The 21,736-nt window shown below is 40.3% G+C and overlaps 1 protein-coding gene across 3 annotated transcripts in view; it reads right to left on the reverse strand.

Moving 5' to 3' along the window:
* The window catches only part of CHEK2 (checkpoint kinase 2), a 40,966-nt gene that overhangs the window by 17,586 nt on the left and 1,644 nt on the right, over positions 1 to 21,736 (reverse strand). For all 3 annotated transcript variants that reach the window (XM_033098276.1, XM_033098275.1, XM_033098277.1), the window contains 5 exons: positions 20,742 to 21,117; positions 7,011 to 7,135; positions 6,745 to 6,892; positions 4,243 to 4,333; positions 370 to 478 (listed from right to left, as the gene is read on the reverse strand). In XM_033098276.1, coding sequence (XP_032954167.1) covers positions 370 to 478; positions 4,243 to 4,333; positions 6,745 to 6,892; positions 7,011 to 7,135; positions 20,742 to 21,111 — 843 coding nt within the window. In that variant the 5' untranslated portion in view covers positions 21,112 to 21,117. The remainder of the gene's footprint in view (positions 1 to 369; positions 479 to 4,242; positions 4,334 to 6,744; positions 6,893 to 7,010; positions 7,136 to 20,741; positions 21,118 to 21,736) is intronic.

Below are 21,736 nucleotides of genomic sequence, written 5' to 3' on the forward strand. Positions count from 1 at the left end.
CATATGAACAAAGACTAGAAGGAAAAGGGAAACTGAAAACAGCTGTGGGGTTATAGTGGTGAGGATACGGCTGGATTTTCCCCCCACTAATTTCCTTTCCTTTATTGTAAAGTCTTGTAACTCGGAAGAAAACACAAAAACAACTTCCTGCTATTACATTATTACATACAACACAATATTTTTTAGAACCAAATTATCTTTAAGTTTCTAAATTAGTTTAAACATATCCCAAATTTTTCAACATTCTTTGATACAAATTCTCCTATCTGAGCAGTCAATTCTTCCCGACATTGAAAATCACCACTCTAAAATTTGGGGAAATTAAGACATGTTAAGAACAGCTGAGCAGCCACAAACACAGGTACTTACTGCCTCTCTCTCGGCGCCAATAGCAAATTTCCTTTTGCTGATGATCTTTATGGCAACTTTCTTACATGTTTTCCTCTCAAAAGCTAGCTTCACCTCACCACAGGCACCACTGCAGGGAAAAACAGAGCAAGTAATTGATCGTCAGAATGGTTTTAATCAGGAGACACACCACTGAGTTGGCCTCAACTATTACAAGTTAAAGACATTCCATATACAACCCTGCCATTGTCCCCATTTTCAGAGAACAGGGTGAAACCTCACCAAGGCAAAATGTCAAGGGCATAAGTGAATGTGGACCATCCAACACTGAATCAGCTCCAAATTCCACTTTTTGAGCTGAATGATACGTAAGACTTAAGTCTTCTCGTCACCCTAAATGGTGAAATTCTCAGAAACACATTAAGAACTGGAGAGAAATGACTTGTCCCAGAGGTCAGAGAAATATCAACAGAACAACAGCCTAGTCAAAAATGAGTGCCTGAAACAGGTTACAGCAAGCAGCATCTCTCATTGATGCATTTTCCTTTCTTATTTTGTCTTCAAAGTGCATAAGCAGTTGATGCCATGAATTTCACCTAAATACAATCACGATACCTAAGAAACCAAAAGCATTACACCATGAGTCTGCTTGCAGACAAGCTCTCAAAGACTTGCAATTAATTGGGACACTGTAATGGAGGAATGCTACCCAGGATGCCCCCAGTACAGTTAATCCTATGTAGGTTCTGTTCCCCAAAACTTGGGTCAGCCCAAGGTAATGCCTAGCCGAGTATTAATCACCCATTACCTGCCTAAAGCAGACTATTATAACTATAGTGGGTTTGGGGGTGGGGTGAGGGGTTTGCCAAGACAGCTCTTTTATTGTGTATTGTGTATATATAATTTACTATTATAATCATTTTAAAGTGAACAATTCAGTGGCATTAAATACAATCTACAATATAGTACACCCAACACCCCTTCCAGAACTTTTTCATCAGCCCAAATGGAAACCCCATACCCATTAAGTATTCACTCTCCATTCTGACCCCAAGACCCTGGCAACCACTAATCTGCTTTCTGTCTCTATGAATTTGCCTATTTCAAACATCTCATTATCAACAGAATCATACCACATGTAGCCTTTTATGTCCAGTTTTTCTCTTAGCATGTTTTCAACATCATCCATGCTGTAGCATGTATCAGTATTTCATTCCTCTTTACAGCTAAATAACATTTCATTGTACGGACATGTCACATTTGTTCATCCATACATTTGTTGATGGACACTTTAGTTTTTTCCACCTTTTGGCTACTGTGAATAGAGCGGTAGTGAACATTAATTCACATGTTTTTTGTTTGAACACGTTTTCAATTGAGGGGAGATACACCTACAACGGGCATTGCTGGGTCATAGGTAATTCTATATTTAACATTTTGAGAAACCACCACATTATTTCCCACAGTGGCTATACCATTTTACATTCCCACCAGCAGTGTATAGGGGTTTCACCTTCACCACATCCTCATAAACACTTGTTATTTTCCATTTCTTTATTATGGCATCCTAGTGGGTGCGAAGTGGTATCTCCTTGTGGTTTGGGTTTGCATTTCCCTAACGAGTAATAATGCTGAACATCTTCTCATGTGGTTTTTGCTCATTTGTGTATCTTCTCTGGAGAAATGTCTATTTAAACCCTTTGCCCACTTTTACTTTGGGTTATCTTTTTGTTGTTGAGTTGTAATAGTTTTTATCTATTCTGAATACAACATCCATTATAAACACTTCCTCTCATTCTGTGAGTTGTTTCTCTCTCTCTCTCTCTCGACAATGTCTTTTGATGTGCAAAAATTTCTAAATTTGATGAAGTCTAATTTATCTATTTTTTCTTTTGTTGCTTGTGCTTTTGGTGCCATATTTAAGAAACCATTGTCTATCTCTTTTTACATAGTTTAACCTCTTATATTTAGTTTGTTTCATTTTGAGTTACTTTTTATGTATAATGTGAGAATGGTCCACGTAACTACTATTTTTTAAAATCTGTTCAAAACATTTTCCAATTCCTCTTCTGTTAAGAACAGTCACCTTTTGCCTGAGAAATCTTCCTTCCATGTAGCTCTAGTGGCGTGTCTATAACAGTACAACACTGTAGAACCATGGGGCGGACCAGTAAACTTAAGCCAATCAGGGTTTTCCCTGAAATCAAATACTGATGTTGGAAGCGATTTTTCCTGCCACACACAGAGAGCAATTCTATAGGAGGACAATCAAGAGTAATGTGCATCAAGGGATAGAGCCAGAGCTCTCATAACATCGTAGGAGCCCTTAGATCTAGGCACAGATAAAGCCAAACAGATAATCAGAACTTAGAGTGAAGTAAAGCTCAAAGGCCTCCTGGTGCAGCCACATCTGAAGTCATCTGTGCCCCTGTATTGCCCAGTTACAAGAGCCAATAAATTTCTTAACTGACTCATTTAAGTTTTTGTCACTTATAAAAGTTAGAGGATTTGTGTTGAATCCCCCCTTAAAAAATATAAGAGTCCCATACATTTCTTAAGGGAGGACACAAATTTGGCTGTGAGGTTCCAAGCGGCCAATGCAAATAAGGAAACAGTAATGAATTACTGAATTTAATGTCCATAAACTAAAATATCTCCCATAGATGGTCATAAATAACACATATGCTTGATTCTATGCAGTAGGAACATGGGTGATTATTTCCTTATATTATTTTCTACTTTCATGTTTCTAAAAATACCAGTAGGTAGAGGCCTTTGGGGGAGGGGGAAGGAATGGGAGGACATGGTGCGATGTGGTGAAGGTGTTCTGAACATTTTCCTTCAGGAAGTAGTTCTCAAAGTATGATCAGGCAACCCCTAAAGGACACCAAGACTCTTTCAGGGTGTTCACAAAGTCAAAACAATTTTCAGAATAATACGAACACATTATTTGCCTTTTTCATTCTCATTCTCTCGTAAGTGTACAAAATTTTCCAGAGGCTACACGGTACATAGCATGTGATATTAAAACAGACCAAATGAAAAAGCAAATTAGCAGTATGAAGCCATCTTCTAGTAAGCTAGACACCAGAGATTTGCAAAAATGTGAGACAATGCTTCTCTTCTCAGTAATCTTTTTAAAAATACTTATTTTTCATTAAAAAATGTTATTCATCGGGGTGGCCGATTAGCTCAGTTAGAGTATGGTGTTAATAACACCATGGTTGCTGGTTCAATCCCCACATGGGCTATTGTGAGCTGCGGCCTCCTTTAAAAAAAAAACGAAAAGAAAAAAAGCAGGCAAAAATGTTATTCATCATAACATAATGAATTTATCTTTTAATTATTAGTATGTCTCCATTTTAGTATCTAATACAGTAAATATCAATAGAATTAAGCCTCAGGAACAAAAGCTCTTTGGAATCCTCAGTAATGGGGTCCCGAGACCAAAAATTTTTGAGAACTTTGCCCTATTCAATGGTCAGTTTCACTTCAGATCTCAAGATATCACAAATTCTGAAGAGGGCAAAAATGCTGTAAATATTTCTTTTTGGAAGATAATGAAAATGTTCTAAAATTGATTGTTGTAAAAGTTTCAGAACTCTGAATATATTAAAAACCACTGAATTGTATACTTTAAATGGGTGAATTGTATAGTATGTGAATTATATCTCACTAAAACTGCTTTTAAAAAGTTATAACAAAATTTAGAAAAAAACTTCATTTCAATTGATCATTATTAAATAAATCAATAACACACCGATCGCAAATCGGTGCCCTACAAATATGTTATGAACAGATAATGAATGTTATAAAACCAGGAATGAAAAACAAAGCAATGACAAATGTTTAGAAAAAAATTAAGTGAAATTTCCATTAAAAAAAATAAATTACCTTCCAAGAGTTTTTGACATGATGTATTTGTCTCTTAATTCCTTGGGATAAACTGATTGATCGTCTACAGTCAGATCAAAAAATACAAAAACTAAGGAAAAAGGGCAGAAATAGGTCTCATTAATTCATTCAATAAACATTAAGATAAATGGTCCTAAAATTTAGTAAACATATGGAATATAAGACAATTGTTTTTATTAGTTAACATCTAACCCTAAAGGAATTATTTAGCTAGGCTAACATATATCATGAAACCCAAGAAAAATGATGACAGTCAATTTTCATTCTTCAATGGAAATACACAGCATCAGTCTCAGTGTAATGCAGAATATCCAGACATAAATGCTAGTCTTATTCCTTGATCTCAGAATGTTAATTCATCACACTAACATAAAATATCTGTGTAGGTTGGCAAAAGATCAGTACCCAAAAGCAATTCATTTGAGCCTAGAAAAAACTGTTCTACAGAAGCAAAAAAAATCCCAATAAAAACTACATCATTGGTCACCAAACTAGCATTATCTTTCTTCTCTGCCATTTATACCTTTACATATATGATACTTTATAAAGTGAAATAAATAGCATTGCCTCCCCCAAATTCCCCTTTATTTCTCCATTATTCAGGCTGCATCTCAGAAAAAGAAAACAACAAAAAACTGCTCATTTAATAATTTAACCATCCATGTGTGCCAAGCCTGCAATCAATTATCAAATATTTCAATTCTACAAAGTCATCAATGGGAAATTTGCAACTGCTTATAAGATCCTGACAGAGTTTAACAGAGAAATCTTAAGTTTAACAGCATTCAGGTGATGCATTTTGACCTTCCTGCAGTCACCTAGGGATGCAGCCTCTGGCACAAATTTCAGCCACCTCAGTATGCATCATTCCAGGCTGATCCTTATGAGACAGTCACTTGCCTCGTCAGAGACCTGATGGCCACCCAAGATACAATTGTTCCTCAGTGTTTACAGATATTTATGAAGCTAGATGTTCCAGTGGCCTCTGAGAATCTAGGAATTTGAGGGGCTCTGGACATGTACTTCTCACAAATGTCAAGGTCTACTTCAGGGGCTGCAAATTCAGTTGCCCACTGAAGCCAGGTAAGACTGGGTTGAGTGTAAAACAAGATGGAGCAGTGGGGACTTGAATAGGAAAACACATCATCTATCTAAAGGAGGCAGCCCCTGCTTAACACCTGCAAATATCTGAGTAACGGGATTATAGGCTCAGTGTGGCCAGATATCCCACCTTTTCAAAGAAACCTAGAGTTTTATGTTAAAGTGCAGATATAAGCAAATGCCTAATAAAATGTCAATAGGCTGAATGCAGTCCAACTGAGTACCAGTTTGACCTATTTCAGTCAGGGCCACCTTTAGCCTATATAACACCTTTGTTCAAATTAGAAGAGGTGCCCTTTGGGCAGACCAATGAGAAAAAGGTAGCACACAGTTTGTCACATGGAGGGCAAACCAGATTTCAGTGCCCAATTTTCCCCTTGACCAGCAAAACCCTATGCAGCTGCTCTGACTATAATTACCAGATAGGAACAAAATAGTCAGAAACAGGTAAAACTAAGTCAAACATAAAATGCACATTATGATGCCCAGTATAGCCATGGTCTCAGATGCCTCCATATGGGCAGGATTTTGTAAATCCCTGGAACTACCAAATCAGAATTTGTGGGACAGTGCCTATGGGATTCTGTATTTTCAAGGTGTTAAACTCACAGACACACATATACCCTTCCCAGTCATTTAACTCAGATAGTTTCGGGAAGTTTTGGTTTTTTTCTTTTTGTTTTTTTAATTAAAGAAACTAGAGTATTCCTCTTGTCCAAGGATTTAAAATCACTGTGAGCTACGTGTAACTCTACAGGTTGTTTCTGTCAATTATACTTTCTATACTGGATTTTTTGCACTGAATAACCAACTGTTCATTTGACATGTGATATTAGTAAAGTTTTAGGAGTGGATACTTATAAAACACTACGTGATAATGGTAAACACCTCCATTTTTAGAGAATAACCAAGTGGGATTTGAGAAGGTGCAAAGTCTAAATTGAGATTCTGACAGAAAAATCATAGTGTAATGCCTAGCATGTAATAAGAGTTCAATAAATATATGTAGAAATGAATGCGTGGAAGGAATGAGTGGAAGAGTGAGGAAGGGAGATGAATTAATGGCCTAAAACAACACATAGATGTCTAAGACTGATGTGGGATAAACTGCAACAATCAATGAACTATGAACTATCTTAAGCAACACGATAATTCAACTGACAGCATATAGCTTTAAATAAAATTAATCAAACCAATTAAACCTTAGAAAATCACTCTTTATAGAACTTTTTCGTAATTTAAAAACACAACTGAGACTGAGCTGAATCTTGAATGCTAACCTTACTTGATTTACCTAAGCCATATTCTACAAAGAACACAATGTCAATTTTCCTTTTCTATGGGAGGGAAAAAATCCAATAAACCATAAGATAATATTACCTTTATTATGCCACATTGAAAGTGCAATTTCAGAATTGTTATTCAAAGGAAGGCGTCTTCCTTTCCCTACAAGCTCTCTATTTACAAAGGTTCCATTCCCACTGTGATCTTCTATGTATGCGATGTAAGAGTTTTTAGGCCCCATTTCCTAAAATAGAGAACATTTTATTTCAAAGTTTTAACAGTGGAGAATTATAGTGGGAAGATATCTAAGAGTGATGACTCGATTACCAGCTCTCCCAAATAAATGGATAATTGTCACCAACCCTGAAAATCCGAAAGTGCTTCTTGCTGTAAGTCTGGTATTTATCCGTTGTTTTCAGCAGTGGCTTATCAAAGCAATATTCACAGCTTCTATCCCTTCCAAACCAGTAGTTGTCATCAACACAGTCTGTAACACAAAAGCACACACCAGAAGGCTGTTACATTTCAGGTATCAAACACCTTTAAAAACTGCTCATAAACTCTATTAATAGAAAAATTCGCCTAAGAAGGCAATCAAAATTATAGATTTGTTTATCAAGATTTTAGAAAATGAAAATTGAGGGGGGAGGGAAAAAAAAAAACCACAAAAATTTCCAACAATTAGTTTAATAAATTATGGTTTATACATAACCATCAAATAAGCAATCATTAAAAGTTCTTAAACATTTTTTAATCATTTGGAAAAATACTTATGATATAATAACTTCCTACTTTTTACCCTCCTGAGGCATCCAGTCATACTTAGTATAAAATCCGCACTCCCCAGGGCCAGCCCAGTGGCTTAGGTGGTTGGAGCACAGTGCTCCTAACATGGAGGTCGCCAGTTCGATTCCCACGTGAGCCAGTGAGCTGCGCCCTATACAGCTAAGATTGTGAACAACGGCTCTCCCTGGAGCTGGGCTGCTGTGTGCTGCGGCCGGCTGCTGTAGGCTGCTGTAGGCTACCTTAGGCTACCGTGTGCTGCCAGAAGCAGCCGCTCCGCGGCCAGCAGCTTGCTGTGAGCAGCCGACCATCCGACCCACTGCGAGAGCAGAAGGCTCATAATACCAGCATGGGTCAGGGAGCTGTGTCCTACACAACTAGACTGAGAATCAACGGCTTGAAACGGAGTGGGGAGGGGAAGAAAGGAAAAAAAAAATCCATACCCCTTCTCATGGCAGGAGATGCTCAGGATCTGGCTTGATCCCTTACAGCCTTACCTTGTACCCCTCCCCTTGCTCACTACAGCCAGCCCCACCAGCCTCCTTCCACGGCCCCACATATGCCAGGCCCAACCAACCTGCCTCCCAACCAACCTGCCTTGTGTAGCCTTTGCATACTTTGTTCCCAGTGATTTGAATGGATAAGATCTTGTCTTTGCATCTGGACTCAAATTATCTCCCAGTTAGTTTGCTGTGTAAGCAGACTCCCACCTCACCACCCGCTATCACCACCCGTGATCATACTGATAGCTTGTTTTGTTTCCCTCTAAGTATGGACCATAACTGGAAATTATCTTGATTATTTGTATATTGTATCCCCAATTCCCTTGCTAGAACATACTCCAGGAGGGCAGCCTTGGGTCTCTTATTTAAGAGTACAGCTCCACAGGTGGGCCAAGATGGCAGACTGGGTAAACACTATGCCTTGCTGCATCCCAGAATCACACCAAAATGACAAATAAATTATAGAACAATCAACCTCAAGAATAATCTGAAGACTAGCTGAATATAACCCCTATAACTAAGGATATAAAGAGGCCACATCAAGACTGGTAGGAAGGGGGTTGATACAAAGCGGGCTGACCCCTAAACCCACGGATGGTGGTTGAACCCTGGGAGGGACACTTCGGTGGCAGAGGCCCCCCTAAAGAGGGAGGGGCCCCAGATCCACACCAGGATCCCCAGCCTAGGGGTCCTGTGTCAGGAAGAAGAGTTCCCACAGCATCTGGCAGTGAAAATCAGCAAGGACTCTGTCTGCCCTTCCTGGTGGGGCAGGTGGCTAGAAACCCAGATGTCCTCTTGTAGAGCCCACACACGAACTCACTCACTTGAGGGCATTCACCTGACCTCTGGTAAAAGGATGGCAGCTTGGGAGGCCCAGGGACATGCGGGGAAGGACTGAGTGGCATGGCTTCTGTGTGGGACCTGGAGAAACAGGAGCCATTGTTGTCCCTGTGTGGAGACTCACACACGGGTGGCCTACTTTTCAGTGTTAAGCCCTCCCCCGAAGAACCAAGTCTGAAACCACATCGGTCTAGTGGAATCCGTATCTGCACACTGCCTTGGTGACACCCCGGGTCCCCGCAAAATACACAACTGGTGCTACATCCCCCCCGACACTCTTGTCTACTGGGCTGCTGGCCTCACCACACAGACTGCGGAAGCCTTTTTGCAGTGGTGAATGGCCTGCGGCGACCAAGGAAACGTTTGTTAGTGGGCGGTAACCGAAGACCTGTGCCGCAGCATCTCCTGGGCTGCTCTCGGGAACCTGCGGGCCTGAGACGAGTGGTGGCTGGCCGTGGTGTTCTCGGGGCAATTTACAGGGTGATCATGGGCCAAGCCCCAGTGCAGGAGCTGAGACTATAATGACTTTGTAGAAACCACTGAGCACACCCTTAAGCTTTCTGGAATCCCACCTGTGCCCACATGGAGAGGCATTGCCAGAGGCATTCTGGGTACGTGGGTGGTCAGCTCCCCGCCTCACAAGCCACGGAGGTCTTTTGCAGCAGCAGAGGGCCCCACCACAGCCCAGAAAGATTTTGGTGGTAGACAGTGACACCAAAACCTGTGCCACAGCCACAATTGGGGATTTGGGCAACTCTCAGGGATTTGGAGCCCTGGGTACAGTGTTCTAAGGACGTTTCACAAAATGGTCACAAGCCAGGCACTGTCCCAAGGTAAGGGGTGGCGGCTGCGGTGCTCTCGGGGCACTGTGCAAAATGATCACAGGCCAGGCACTGGCATTAAGAACTGAATCTGCATTAACTTTGTGAAAACTACCGGCCACATCTCGTGACTAGTGCTGTATCGAGGAAGGCACTCTCAACACCAGGTCAACCAGCTCAGCCCACATAATGAAGGAGGTTCTTTCAACAGCTGGGCCTTATTTATAGGCACCCAGTGGGTGACAATAGGCCTAGGGGTCTCTGGGCTTTTTGCAAAGCTGCCTCAGGCCCAAAACTGGTGGCAGCCAGCCTCCGTTCACAGCAAGGCTACCTCCACATGGCTCCAGGACCAGCAAAGGCACCAGCGAACCACATACAGCTTTGTAACACCCACAAGGTAGCTGAAAGCCGGTAATAGGCAAAGTTGAAATTGGCTTGCACGGGAGCCCTTCTCAAGAGACACCAGAAAAAACACACCCAGAGACCAGGTTCAGACCACACCAGAGCACTACCTGGTTAGTCCCACAAGCGGCATACGCAAAAGAGGCCGGGGGGCCTGGGGGGTCTCAACAGGCACAAGGGCCGGCGGAGGCAAATCCTCCTGAGGTGTGAGGCCCCAAATAGCAGCTCATATACTGTGGGCGTGGCCAATCCTCACAGTCAGTCAATCTGGGAGTCAATCCCACGCACTAACGTGCCAAAAGCAATCAAGGCTCAAATACAACAGGAGAACACATACAATACACTCAAGGGACACTCCTGGAACACACACACAGTACATCAGGGAGACTGCCAATGGAGCACCGGACACTACTATATAAGGCCACCCAGGAAGGACTGAGAGACAACGGAGATCTACATAATAAATAGAAGCCAACACTAGAAGCCAGAATGAGGAAATGAAGAAAAAAATATGTCCCGAATAAAAGAACTGGAGAAACCTCCAGAAATATAACTAAATGAAACAGAGGCAACCAACCTACCAGAGACAGAGTTTAAAACACTGATTTATAAGAATGCTTAAGGAACATAGTGAGGATTTCAACAGAGATAACAAGCATAAAGAAGGACATAGGGGCTGGCCCGGTGGCTCAGGCAGTTGGAGCTCCATGCTCCTAACTCCAAAGGCTGCCGGTTCGATTCCCACATGGGCCAGTGGGCTCTCAACCACAAGGTTGCCAGTTCAATTCCTCGAGTCCCGCAAGGGATGGTGGGCAGCACCCCTGCAACTAAGATTGAACACGGCACGCTGAGCTTGCCGCAGAGCTCCTGGATGGCTCAGTTGATTGGAGTGCATCCTCTCAACCACAAGGTTGCCAGTTTAATTCCTCGAGTCCCACAAGGGATGGTGGGCTGCGCCCCCTGCAACTAGCAACGGCAACTGGACCTGGAGCTGAGCTGCGCCCTCCACAACTAAGATTGAAAGGACAACAACTTGACTTGGAAAATAAAAGTCCTGGAAATACACACTGTTCCCCAATAAAGTCCTGTTTCCCTTCCCCAATAAAATCTTTAAAAAAAAAAAAAAAGGACATCTTTAAGCAGGAAAAAGGAGAGAAAAAAATGAAAAGCAAAAATATGAATAATAAAATAGCAATAACTATGTACCTATCAATAATCACTTCAAATGAAAATTATTTAAATGCTCCAATCAAATGACATAGGGTAGCTGAGTGGATAAGAAAACAAGACCCATGCATATGCTGTCTACAAGAGACCCACCTCAGATTGAAAGACACACACAGACTGAAAGTAAAAGAATGGAAAAAGATATTTCACGCAAATGGAAATGAGAAAAAAGCTGAGTAGCAATACTTATTTGGACCACATAGACTTTACAATGAAAACTATAATAAGGGAAAAAGAAGGACAATACATAATAATAAAGAGATCAATTCAACAAGGGAACACCACCTGAGTAAACATTTATGCACCCAACATAGGAGCACCTAAATGTATAAAACAAATATTGGCCAACATAAAGGCAGAGATCAACAGTAACACAATCATAGTAGTCAATTTTAACACCCATTGACACCAATGGACAGATCTTCCAAAGGGAAAATCAACACAGAAACAGCAGTCTTAAATGACACACTAGACCAGATATATTTAATTGGTATTTTTAGAGCATTTCACTCCGAAGCAGTAGAATATACATTCTTTTCAAGTGTATGTGGAACCTTTTCTAAGACACACCACATGGTAAGCCACAAAACAAGTCTCAATAAATTTAAGAAGAACGAAATCATATCAAGCGTCTTCTCTGACCACAGTGCTATGAAACTAGAAATCAATTACGAGGAAAAAAAACTGGAAAACACACAAACACATGGAGACTGAATAACATGCTGTTGAATAATGAGTGGGTCAACAACGAGATCAAGGAAGAAATCAAAAGATACCTTGAGACAAATGAAAATGAAAACACAATGACCCAAAAATCTATGGGATGCAGAGAAAGCAGTCCTAAGAGGGAAATTCATAGCAAGGCAAGCTTATCTAAGAAACAAGAAAAATCTCAAATCAACAGTCTATCTTTACACCTAAGGGAACTGGAAAAAGAACAGCAAAATAAGCCCAAAGGGATACAAGGAAGGAAATAATAAATATCAGAGCGGAAATAAATGAAAGAGACCAAAAACATAATAAAAAAGATCTATAAAAGCAAGAGGTGGTTTTTTGAAAAAATAAACAAGATTGACAAACCTTTAAACAGACTCATCAAGAAAAAAAAAGAGGACCCAAATAAATAAAATAAGAAATAAAAGAGGCAAAGTGACAATCAACACCACAGAAATAGAAAAAAATTTAAGAAAATACTACAAACAACTATACGCCAACAAAATGGACAATTTGGAAGAAATGGAAGAATTCCTAAAAGCATACAATCTTCCAAGACTGAATAAAGAAGAAACAGATCACCTGAACATACTGATTACCACCAACAAAATTGAATCAGTCATCAACAAGCTCCCAACAAAAGTCCTGGACCAGATAGCTTCCCAGGTGAATTGTTACCAAACATTCAGAAAAGAATTAACACCTATTCTCCTCAAACTAATCCAAAAATCCAATAGGAGAACAGGAGGAAAGGCTCCCAAGCGCATTTTATAAGGTCACCATTACCCTGATTCCAAAATCAAACATAGACATTACAAAAAATAGAAAACTATAGGCCAACATCTCTAATAAAAATAGATGCAAAAATCCTCAACAAAATATTAGAAAACCGAATTCAGCAATACATTCAAAAGATCATGCACGATGATCAAGTGGGATTCATTTCTGTTATGCAAGGTTGCTTCAATAACCGCAAATCAATTAACGTGATACACTACAAACAAAACGAAAAATAAAAATCATATGGTCATATCAATAGATGCAGAAAAGCATTTGACAAAATCCAACATCCATTTATGATAAAAACAAAATCTCAGCAAAATGAGAATAGAGGGAACATATGTCAACAGAATAAAGGCCACATTATGACAAACACACAACTAAAATCATACTCAATGGGGACAAGCTAAAAGCATTCCCCTTAAGATCAGGAACAAGACAAAGAAGCCCATTTTCACTTTTATTGAACATAGTACTGAAAGTTCTAGCCACAGTAGAACTTGTTTTTTTCAGACAAGAAAAAGAAAAGCATTCAAATGGGAAAGGAAGAAGTAAAATTGCCATTATTTGCAGATGACAGGATACTTATATAGAGAGAGAACCCCAAAGATTTCACCAAAAAACTATATTAGAAGTGATAAATGAATTTAGTAAAGTACAAGAGACAAAATTAATATTCGGAAATCTGTTGCATTTTTATATACCAACAACCAACTATCAGAAAGAGAAATTAAGAAAACAAGCACATTTACAATTGCATCAAAAAAAATAAAATATCTAGCATTAAATTTAATCAAGGAAATAACAGACATGTACTCAGAAAACTGTAAGATATTGAAGAGATAAATTTCCCCCCCTTTTTTCACCTCCCCCCACCCCACTCCGGTTCAAGCTGTTGTTCATCACTCTAGTTGTGAAGTACACAGCTCCCTGGCCCACGCTGGTATTATGAGCCTTGCGCTCCCCCCGGCTGAGGCAGTCAGTCACCAGTCGTTGGTTGGCTGCTCACAGCAGCTGACAGCAGTTCTGGCGGGCTGCCGGCCACTCACAAAGGCTGCCGGCCACTCACACTGGCCACCGGCCAATAACGGCAACCCAGCTCGAGAGATAGCCCTTGTTCAAAATCTTAGCTGTAGAGGGCGCAGCTCACTGGCCCATGTGGGAATCGAACCAGCGACCTGGGCAATAGGAGCACGATACTCCAACCACCTGAGCCACTGGGCCGGCCCGAAGCAATAAATTTTAAAAGGTACAAATAAATGAAAACATAGACCATGCTCATGGATAGGAGAATTAATATAGTTAAAATGTCCATATTATCCAATGCAATCCCTATCAAAACACCAATGGAACTAGAACAAATCTTAAAATTTATATGGAACAATAAAAGACCCTGAATGGCCACGACAATCCTGAGAAAGAAGAACAAAGGGGAAGGTATTGTGCGACCTGATATCAAATTGTACTACAAGGCCAAGTAATTAATGCAGCATGGTACTGGCATAAAAACAGACACATAGATCAATGGAATAGAACAGAGAACCAAGAAAAAATAAATCCATGCCTATATGCTCATTTAACCTATGACAAAGGAAGGAAAAATTTACATTAGGGTAAAGACAGTGTATTCAATAAATGGTACTGGGAAAACTGGGCAGATACATACAGAAAAATGAAACTCGACCACCTTCTTACGCCATATAAAAGAATAAACTCAAAATGGATTAAACACTTAAATGTAACACCCAAAACCATAAAACTCCTGAATGAAAATAGAGAAAGTCAACTCTCAGATATTACCCTTAGTAATATTTTTACTAATTATATCTCCGCGGACAAGGGAAACAAAAGAAAAAATAAACAAAAGGGACTAGATTAAACTAAAAACTTTTTTCACAGCAAAGGAAACCATCAACAAAGACATCCTACTGAATGGAAGAAGACATTTGCCAATGATACATCTGATAAGAGGTTAATATCGAAAATTTATTAAAACACTCCATACAACACCAAAAAAAAAATCCAATTTAAAAAATGGGCAGGGGAGCTGAACAGACATTTCTCCAAAGAGGACATACAGATGGCCAATAGACATATGAAAAGATGCTCAATGTCACTAATCATCAGAGAAATGCAGATAAAAACCACAATGAGATATACCACTTCACTCCTGTCAGAATGGCCATCATCAATAAATCAACAAATAAGTTATGGGAAGGATGTGGAGAAAAGGGAACCCTCGTGTACTGTTGGTGGGATTGCAAACTGGTACAGCCACTATGGAAACCAGTATGGAGATTCCTCAAAAAATTAAAAACAGAACTACCATATGACCCAGCAATTCCACTCTTGGGTATTTATCCAAAGAAATTCAAAACACTAATTCAAAAAACTTGAGTATAGGGGCTGGCCTGGTGGCTCAGGCGGTTGGAGCTCCATGCTCCTAACTCCGAAAGCTACTGGTTTGAGTCCCACATGGGCCAGTGGGCTCTCAACCACAAGGTTGCCGGTTCAACTCCTCAAGTCCTGCAAGGGATGGTGGGCAGCGCCCACTGCAACTAAGATTGAACACAGCACCTTGAGCTGAGCTGCCTCCCAGATGACTCAGTTGGTGGAAGAGCGACCTCTCAACCACAAGGTTGCCGGTTCGACTCCCCCAAGGGATGGTGGGCTGCGCTCCCCACAACTAGCAATGGCAACTGGACCTGGAGCTGAGCTGCGCCCTCCACAACTAAGATTGGAAGGACAACAACTTGACTTGGAAAAAAGCCCTGGAAGTACACTGTTCCCCAATAAAGTCCTGTTCCCCTTCCCCAATAAAATCTTTAAAAAAAAAAAAACTTGAGTATATGCACCCCTATGTTTACTGCAGTTCTATTTGCGATAGTCAAGATATAGAAACAACCAAAATGCATATCTATAGCTGATTGGATAAAGAAATTATGGTACATTTATACAATGGAGAACTACTCTGCCATAAAAAAGAATGAAATCAACCATTTGTGAAAACATGGATGGACCTAGAGGGTTATGCTAAGTGAAATAAGTCAGACTGAGAAAGACAAATACCGTATGACCTTACCTATATATGGAATCTAAAGAACAGAATAAACGAGCAAACAAAATAAATAGGTTCAGAGATACAGAGAAAAACCTGATGGTTGCTAGATGGGAGGGGGTATTGGAGGATGGGGAAGATGGTGAAGAGATTAGAAAGTACAAATTGGTAGTCACTAAATAGTCATGGAGATGTGAAATACAGCATGGGGAATATAATCAGTAATGTTTTAAAGGTAGGGAGTCAGATGAGTACTGGACTTATCGAGGGGATCACTTCATAGATTGTATAGATGCCTGACCACTGCGCTGTACACCTGAAGCTGATGTAGAATAATATTGCCTGTGAACTACAAATATATGAGACCACACAATTAAGTTCGCGAACTCATCCTAGAAAAAGTGCTACCTGTTTCATTGCTGAATATCACAACAGTCACCATTGAGGTGCTCCCCTTGGGAAGCTATTCACCGACACCAGCGCCTCGTCCACCCTTCAAAGCAATTTTGGAACTCTTTTTCTGGAATGGCCATCAGAGCTGTCATCATATTACTCTTGATGCCCTGAATGTCATCAAAATGTCTTCCTTTCAATATTTCCTTTATCTTCAGGTAAAGAAAGAAGTCATTGGGGGCCAGATCAGGTGAGTAGGGAGGGTGTTCCAATACAGTTATTTGTTTACTGGCTAAAAACTCCCTCACAGACAGTGCTGTGTGATCTGGTGCATTGTCGTGATGCTAGAGCCATGAATCATTGGCGAAAAGTTCAAGTTGTCTAACTTTTTCACGCAGCCTTTTCAGCACTTCCAAATAGTAAACTTGGTGAACTGTTTGTCCAGTTGGTACAAATTCATAATGAAAAATCTCTCCGATATCAAAACAGGTTAGCAACATTGTTGCAACAAGTTCACCAAGTACAAGTATACAGAGGGTACCAAAAACATGTATACACATTTTAAAAAAGGAAAAAACTGTATTAAAATTGTAACACTCAATATATAGACAGCAAAAGATGAATACAAGTCATGTATACACATTTTTTTGGCACCCCAAGTGTACATATATAGTCACGGGATGTAAAGTACAACATAGGGAATAAGTCAATGGTACTGTAACAGCTATGTACGATGTCAGCGGGGTAGCAGAGTTGGTGGGGTTATCCCTTTGTGAGGGGTGTAAATGTCTAATCAGTATGTTGTTTTGTACACCTGAAACTAATAAAAATAAAATTACACCTGAAAAAGAGTACAGCTCCTAGAACAATGCACACGGTAGGCAAGTAAATGTTCATGGAACGACAGACTTAAGATATTAGCAACTGAGATCACAGACAAGGGACTAATTTCCCTAGTATATGTGAAGTTCCTACAAATAAATAAGAAAAAGACAAACAATCCAATAGAAAAAGGGTGAAGAATATGTAGAGACAAGTTAAGATTCCATGTTTCAGTGATCAGATTGACAAAAATCAAAAAGTCCCGTATTACATTATGTTGGTAAGAGGTATGAAGAAGCTGGTACTGATACATTGCCAGTCAGAATAAAATTTATACACTATCTAGGGAAGATAATTTGGCAAGATCTATCAGAATAACATACGCAACCCCTTCACACCCATGAGGATGGCTGTAATTTTTCTTTTTTAAAGGAAAATAAGGGGTGGGCAGACAGCTCAGTTGGTTAGAGTGTGAGCTCTGAACAACAGGGTTGCTGGTTCGATTCCCAAATGGGCCAGTGAGCAGCTGTGCCCTCCACAACTAGATTAAAGGACAACTACTTGGAGCTGAGGGGCCCTGGAGAAACACACTGTTCCCCAATATTCCCCAATAAAATTTATAAAAAATAAAAAAAGGAAAATAAGTATTGGCGAAGATGCAAAGAAACTTAAACCCACACACATTCCTGGTGAGAATGTAAAATGGTACAGCAACTATGGATTACAGATTGCCATTCCTCAAAAAGCTTAACATAGCCTGTTTCCCCAAAAATAAGACCTAGCCGGACCATCAGCTCTAATACATCTTTTGGAGCAAAAATTAATATAAGACCCAGTCTTATATTACATTATATTATTCCGGGTCTTAAAGTAAAATAAGACTGGGTCTTATATTAATTTTTGCTCCAAAAGACGCATTAGAGCTGATGGTCCGGCTAGGTCTTATTTTCGGGGAAATACAGTAGAAATGCCTTCTGACTCAGCAATTCCACTCCCAGGTATATATGCAAAAGAACTCAAAACAGGTACCCAAACAAATTCTTATACACAAGTATTTATACCTGTACTATTCCCAACAGCCAAATGGTAGATACAACCCAAAGGTTCATGAACGGATGAATGGACAAACACATTGTGGCATTTACATGGTGGAATATTACTCAGCCATAATAACGAATGAAGTACTCATATATGGTGGTACAACATAGATGAACCATGAAAACATCATGCTAAGTGAAAGAAACCAGACAAAAAAGGCTACATATTGTATGACCGTATTTATATGAAATATCCAGAATAGTTAAATCCATAAAAATGAAATGCAGATTAGTGGTTGAAGGGGCAGGAGAGGGAAATGGGGAGTTACTGCTTAATGGGTATACAGTCTTATTTTGGAGTAATGAAAATGTTTTGGAAGTAGGTGGTGATTGAAAGTTACGATGACTGAATGCCCCTGAACTGTTCTTTTAAAATGCTGAATTTTACGTTATGTGAATTTCACTTCAATTTTTTTAAATTATATATGTGAACTCCCATTGGCCAGAAATTCTACTTCTAAGAATTAATCCTACTGATAGAATCATATGTATTATGACATAAGGACACGTATGAGGTTATTAACTATCCCATTATTCTTAGAACAAAAGATTATAAACAAACTAAACGTTCATTATTAAGGGGGATAGGTTCAATAAATTTTTAAATCTATAAAAAAGGAAAGAGGATCTTTACACTCTGGAAAAGATGTCTAAGATACATTGTTTAGTATAAAAAGCAAGTTGCAAAATAATTGTTGTGAATTACAGTTAGTACAAAAATAAAGAGAATATATAGACACTTAGTCGCTAATACCGGGCTTGCCAAAAAATGTATACAAATGACTTGTATTCATCTTTTGTTATGGGTATATACTGAGTATTACAATTTTAATAGTTTTTTCCTATTTTAAAATGCGTATAAACTTTTTTGCCACCCTCAGTATATGCATCAAATATCTCTGGAAGGCTACACAGAAATCAGCAATACTGGGAAGTAGTTGGGGGAAGGATAGAAGTTAGATGGGCACCTTGCATTTCTTTTGAATTTTGTACCTAATATAAATATGACCTCTTCAAAAAACCAAATTAATCACTTGAAAAGAGTTTGTAGTCTAGTGGGGAGGCAAACATGAAAACAACAATGCAGGCAGACTGTCCAAGGAAAGCATAGATGCAGGGCCTAGGCAACTTTGGCTGGGACTTCAAGTAGGCTTCTTGGAGGAGGAGAGACAGGAAGGATAGATTGAACTGCCCCTTGGAAGGCAATATGGCTGTATCCATGACAAAGTAAAGCCATTCCTACTCTATGACCCAGGAATTTGACTCAGGCTCTACCCTGGAGATACACTTCTCAACTGACCAAGGAGACAACTACAGTTACAAGGCCTTTCACTGCAGTCTTGCTTACAGGAACAAAAACTGGAAACCTCAGCATCTATTAATAGGGGAAGGAAGAAATGAATTGCGGTGTTTCTCTTAGAAACCAGGAACTTTGGGGCAGTTGGGGGAAAGGGCATGGAGAGTTTATCAGGACACTCAGTCCAGGGATGGTGGACAGAGAATGCAAGGGACTGCCTCCCATGGGAGGCAGCTCTGACCTTTGCTCATTAGGAGACCTCAGGCAGATGAGTGGAGGAGGGCAGGGAGATCAAGGTAGGAGGTAAGGAGACCAGCTCTCAGTGAGGCAGTTAGGGGTAGGAACCCAAGGAAGGATGGGCCCCTGCTCCTAGTAGAGAAGAGGATACAGGTGAGAGTGTGTGGGAGAAAAGGAATAGATATATTAGTTTTAGCAAGGGAATTGACAGTTTAGGTTAAGTTCTTTTCTTTACCGGGATTCTAGACCTCTTTGAAGTTCAAATCACAGTCCTCCCTCTCAGAGGATCCTATATCACTGAAAAAATTAAGGCCATCTGGGAAGTTAACCCATCTCTCCCTTCAATCCCATTCAATCCCAATCTTTGGCCTATCTTCCTCATCTTTGTTTTAACATTATTTTCCTATTGTACAGATGAGGACTGAGACTCAGAGAAGTAGCATCATTTGCCTGAGATCACACAGCTAGAGAGCTAGGACTTGAACCCGTATCTCTGACTACAGCACCCTCAGCCTGCCCTCACGCCCCCAACCACACTGTCACCTTTATTTTCTTCCCACTCAAGCATTTTGAATCTCTCTACCAGATTCTCTCACACTCATTTCATACAGTAACAAGCCTCCCTTGGGTTCCAGTCCCCTTTGGCTGCTAACTAATTTCATTACCTTTCTTGTCCTACTCACTTTCACAATGACAGGTCAAGAACACAAGTTTAAAGTCTGAAAGTCATAGGTTCAAATCCTGCCTCTCCCAACTCCTGACTGTAAGATTGTAGACAAGTCAATGAATTTCTCTCTAAGCCTCAGTTTGCTCTTCTGTAAAATGGTGGTAAAAATAACAATGCTCTCTCATAGGATTATTTTGCAAGTTAAATAGGATAGTCTCAACATTCCACCCAACATCAGGCCAGCATCAGGTGGGGAGGAGCTGTCTTAGTGCAGGGAAGACGACAGGTCCTGGCACAAGTTCAAGACTTGGCACAGGTGCCCATAGTCCTGGATCAACTTGCACAGGCCCCACACTGGCAGTCTTGAGCTTTTTGCTGCAACAAATGTCTGTAATTGCTTTTCTGAACACAATATTAATATCACACATATTAATGTAACAAAGGGTTCTTACCAAAATTGGAGAATCCATCCTGCAGGGCCCATAATCGAGCCCAAGGAGCAGGGACGGGCTCCTCAGGTTCCTGGTCCTCAGGAATAGAATACAGTTCCTGAGTGGACACCGTGTCTAAGGAGCTCAGTGTCCCCGAGCTGGAGTGAGAGGACTGGCTGGACGTGGGTACTGTGCTGGTGGAGGAGCTGGACGTGTTCTGAGACTGTGAGCCGGAGCCTTGGGTCGGTGAGGAGAGGTCATGGGATTGCGAGGAGAGGTCATGGGACTGCGAGAAGCCGCCTTGGGACTGCGAGCAGGCACTGCTGCCAGGAGACTGCGTGCCGGCACTGCCGTGGGACTGCTGACACTCCTCATCCGTCTCCCGAGACATCGCGACCTCAAAAACAAATGTCCAACAATAAGTTTCAAGAAACAAGACTTAAAGTTCAAGAATGAAGGATGGGAATATTATGATGGCAATAATAAAAAAAAAAAAAACCCAGGGCAAGCATGCTCTGCAAAACTTAAAATTTTAACAGTCTAGACCTATAGTTCTTCTGGGCTGAGTTTCAACAGATTATTTTCACTGGATCAGTTTTTTGTGTGACAGTCAAAAACCACAGGGGGAAAAAAATCTTCAAAGGCTATAAATAAGTGAAAAGCAATAAACTGAGTTAGGGAGAGGAAAGAGATTCAGGGAGAAGAAAGAGATTTGTAATGGCTTACATTCACCCTTTTGTTTTGTTTTGTTTTTGTTTTTTTAATCAAGGACGACTGGGGAGCAGTGTTTTATACCAGGACCCATCAGCTCCAAGTCAAGTCGTTGTTTTCAATCTAACTGTGGAGGGCGCAGCTCACTGACCCATGTGGGAATCCAAACGGCGACCTTGTTAAGAGCACCACACTCTAACCAACTGAGCCAACCAGCCGCTCCCATTCCCCCGATTTTTAAATATCAGAAGTGAAACCTAGACTGGATTCATTAATACAATCAACATTAAATTTAATATATGTTT

The sequence above is a fragment of the Rhinolophus ferrumequinum genome, chromosome 25 (genome assembly GCF_004115265.2).
Source record: "Rhinolophus ferrumequinum isolate MPI-CBG mRhiFer1 chromosome 25, mRhiFer1_v1.p, whole genome shotgun sequence".
Taxonomy (NCBI): Eukaryota; Metazoa; Chordata; class Mammalia; order Chiroptera; family Rhinolophidae; genus Rhinolophus; species Rhinolophus ferrumequinum.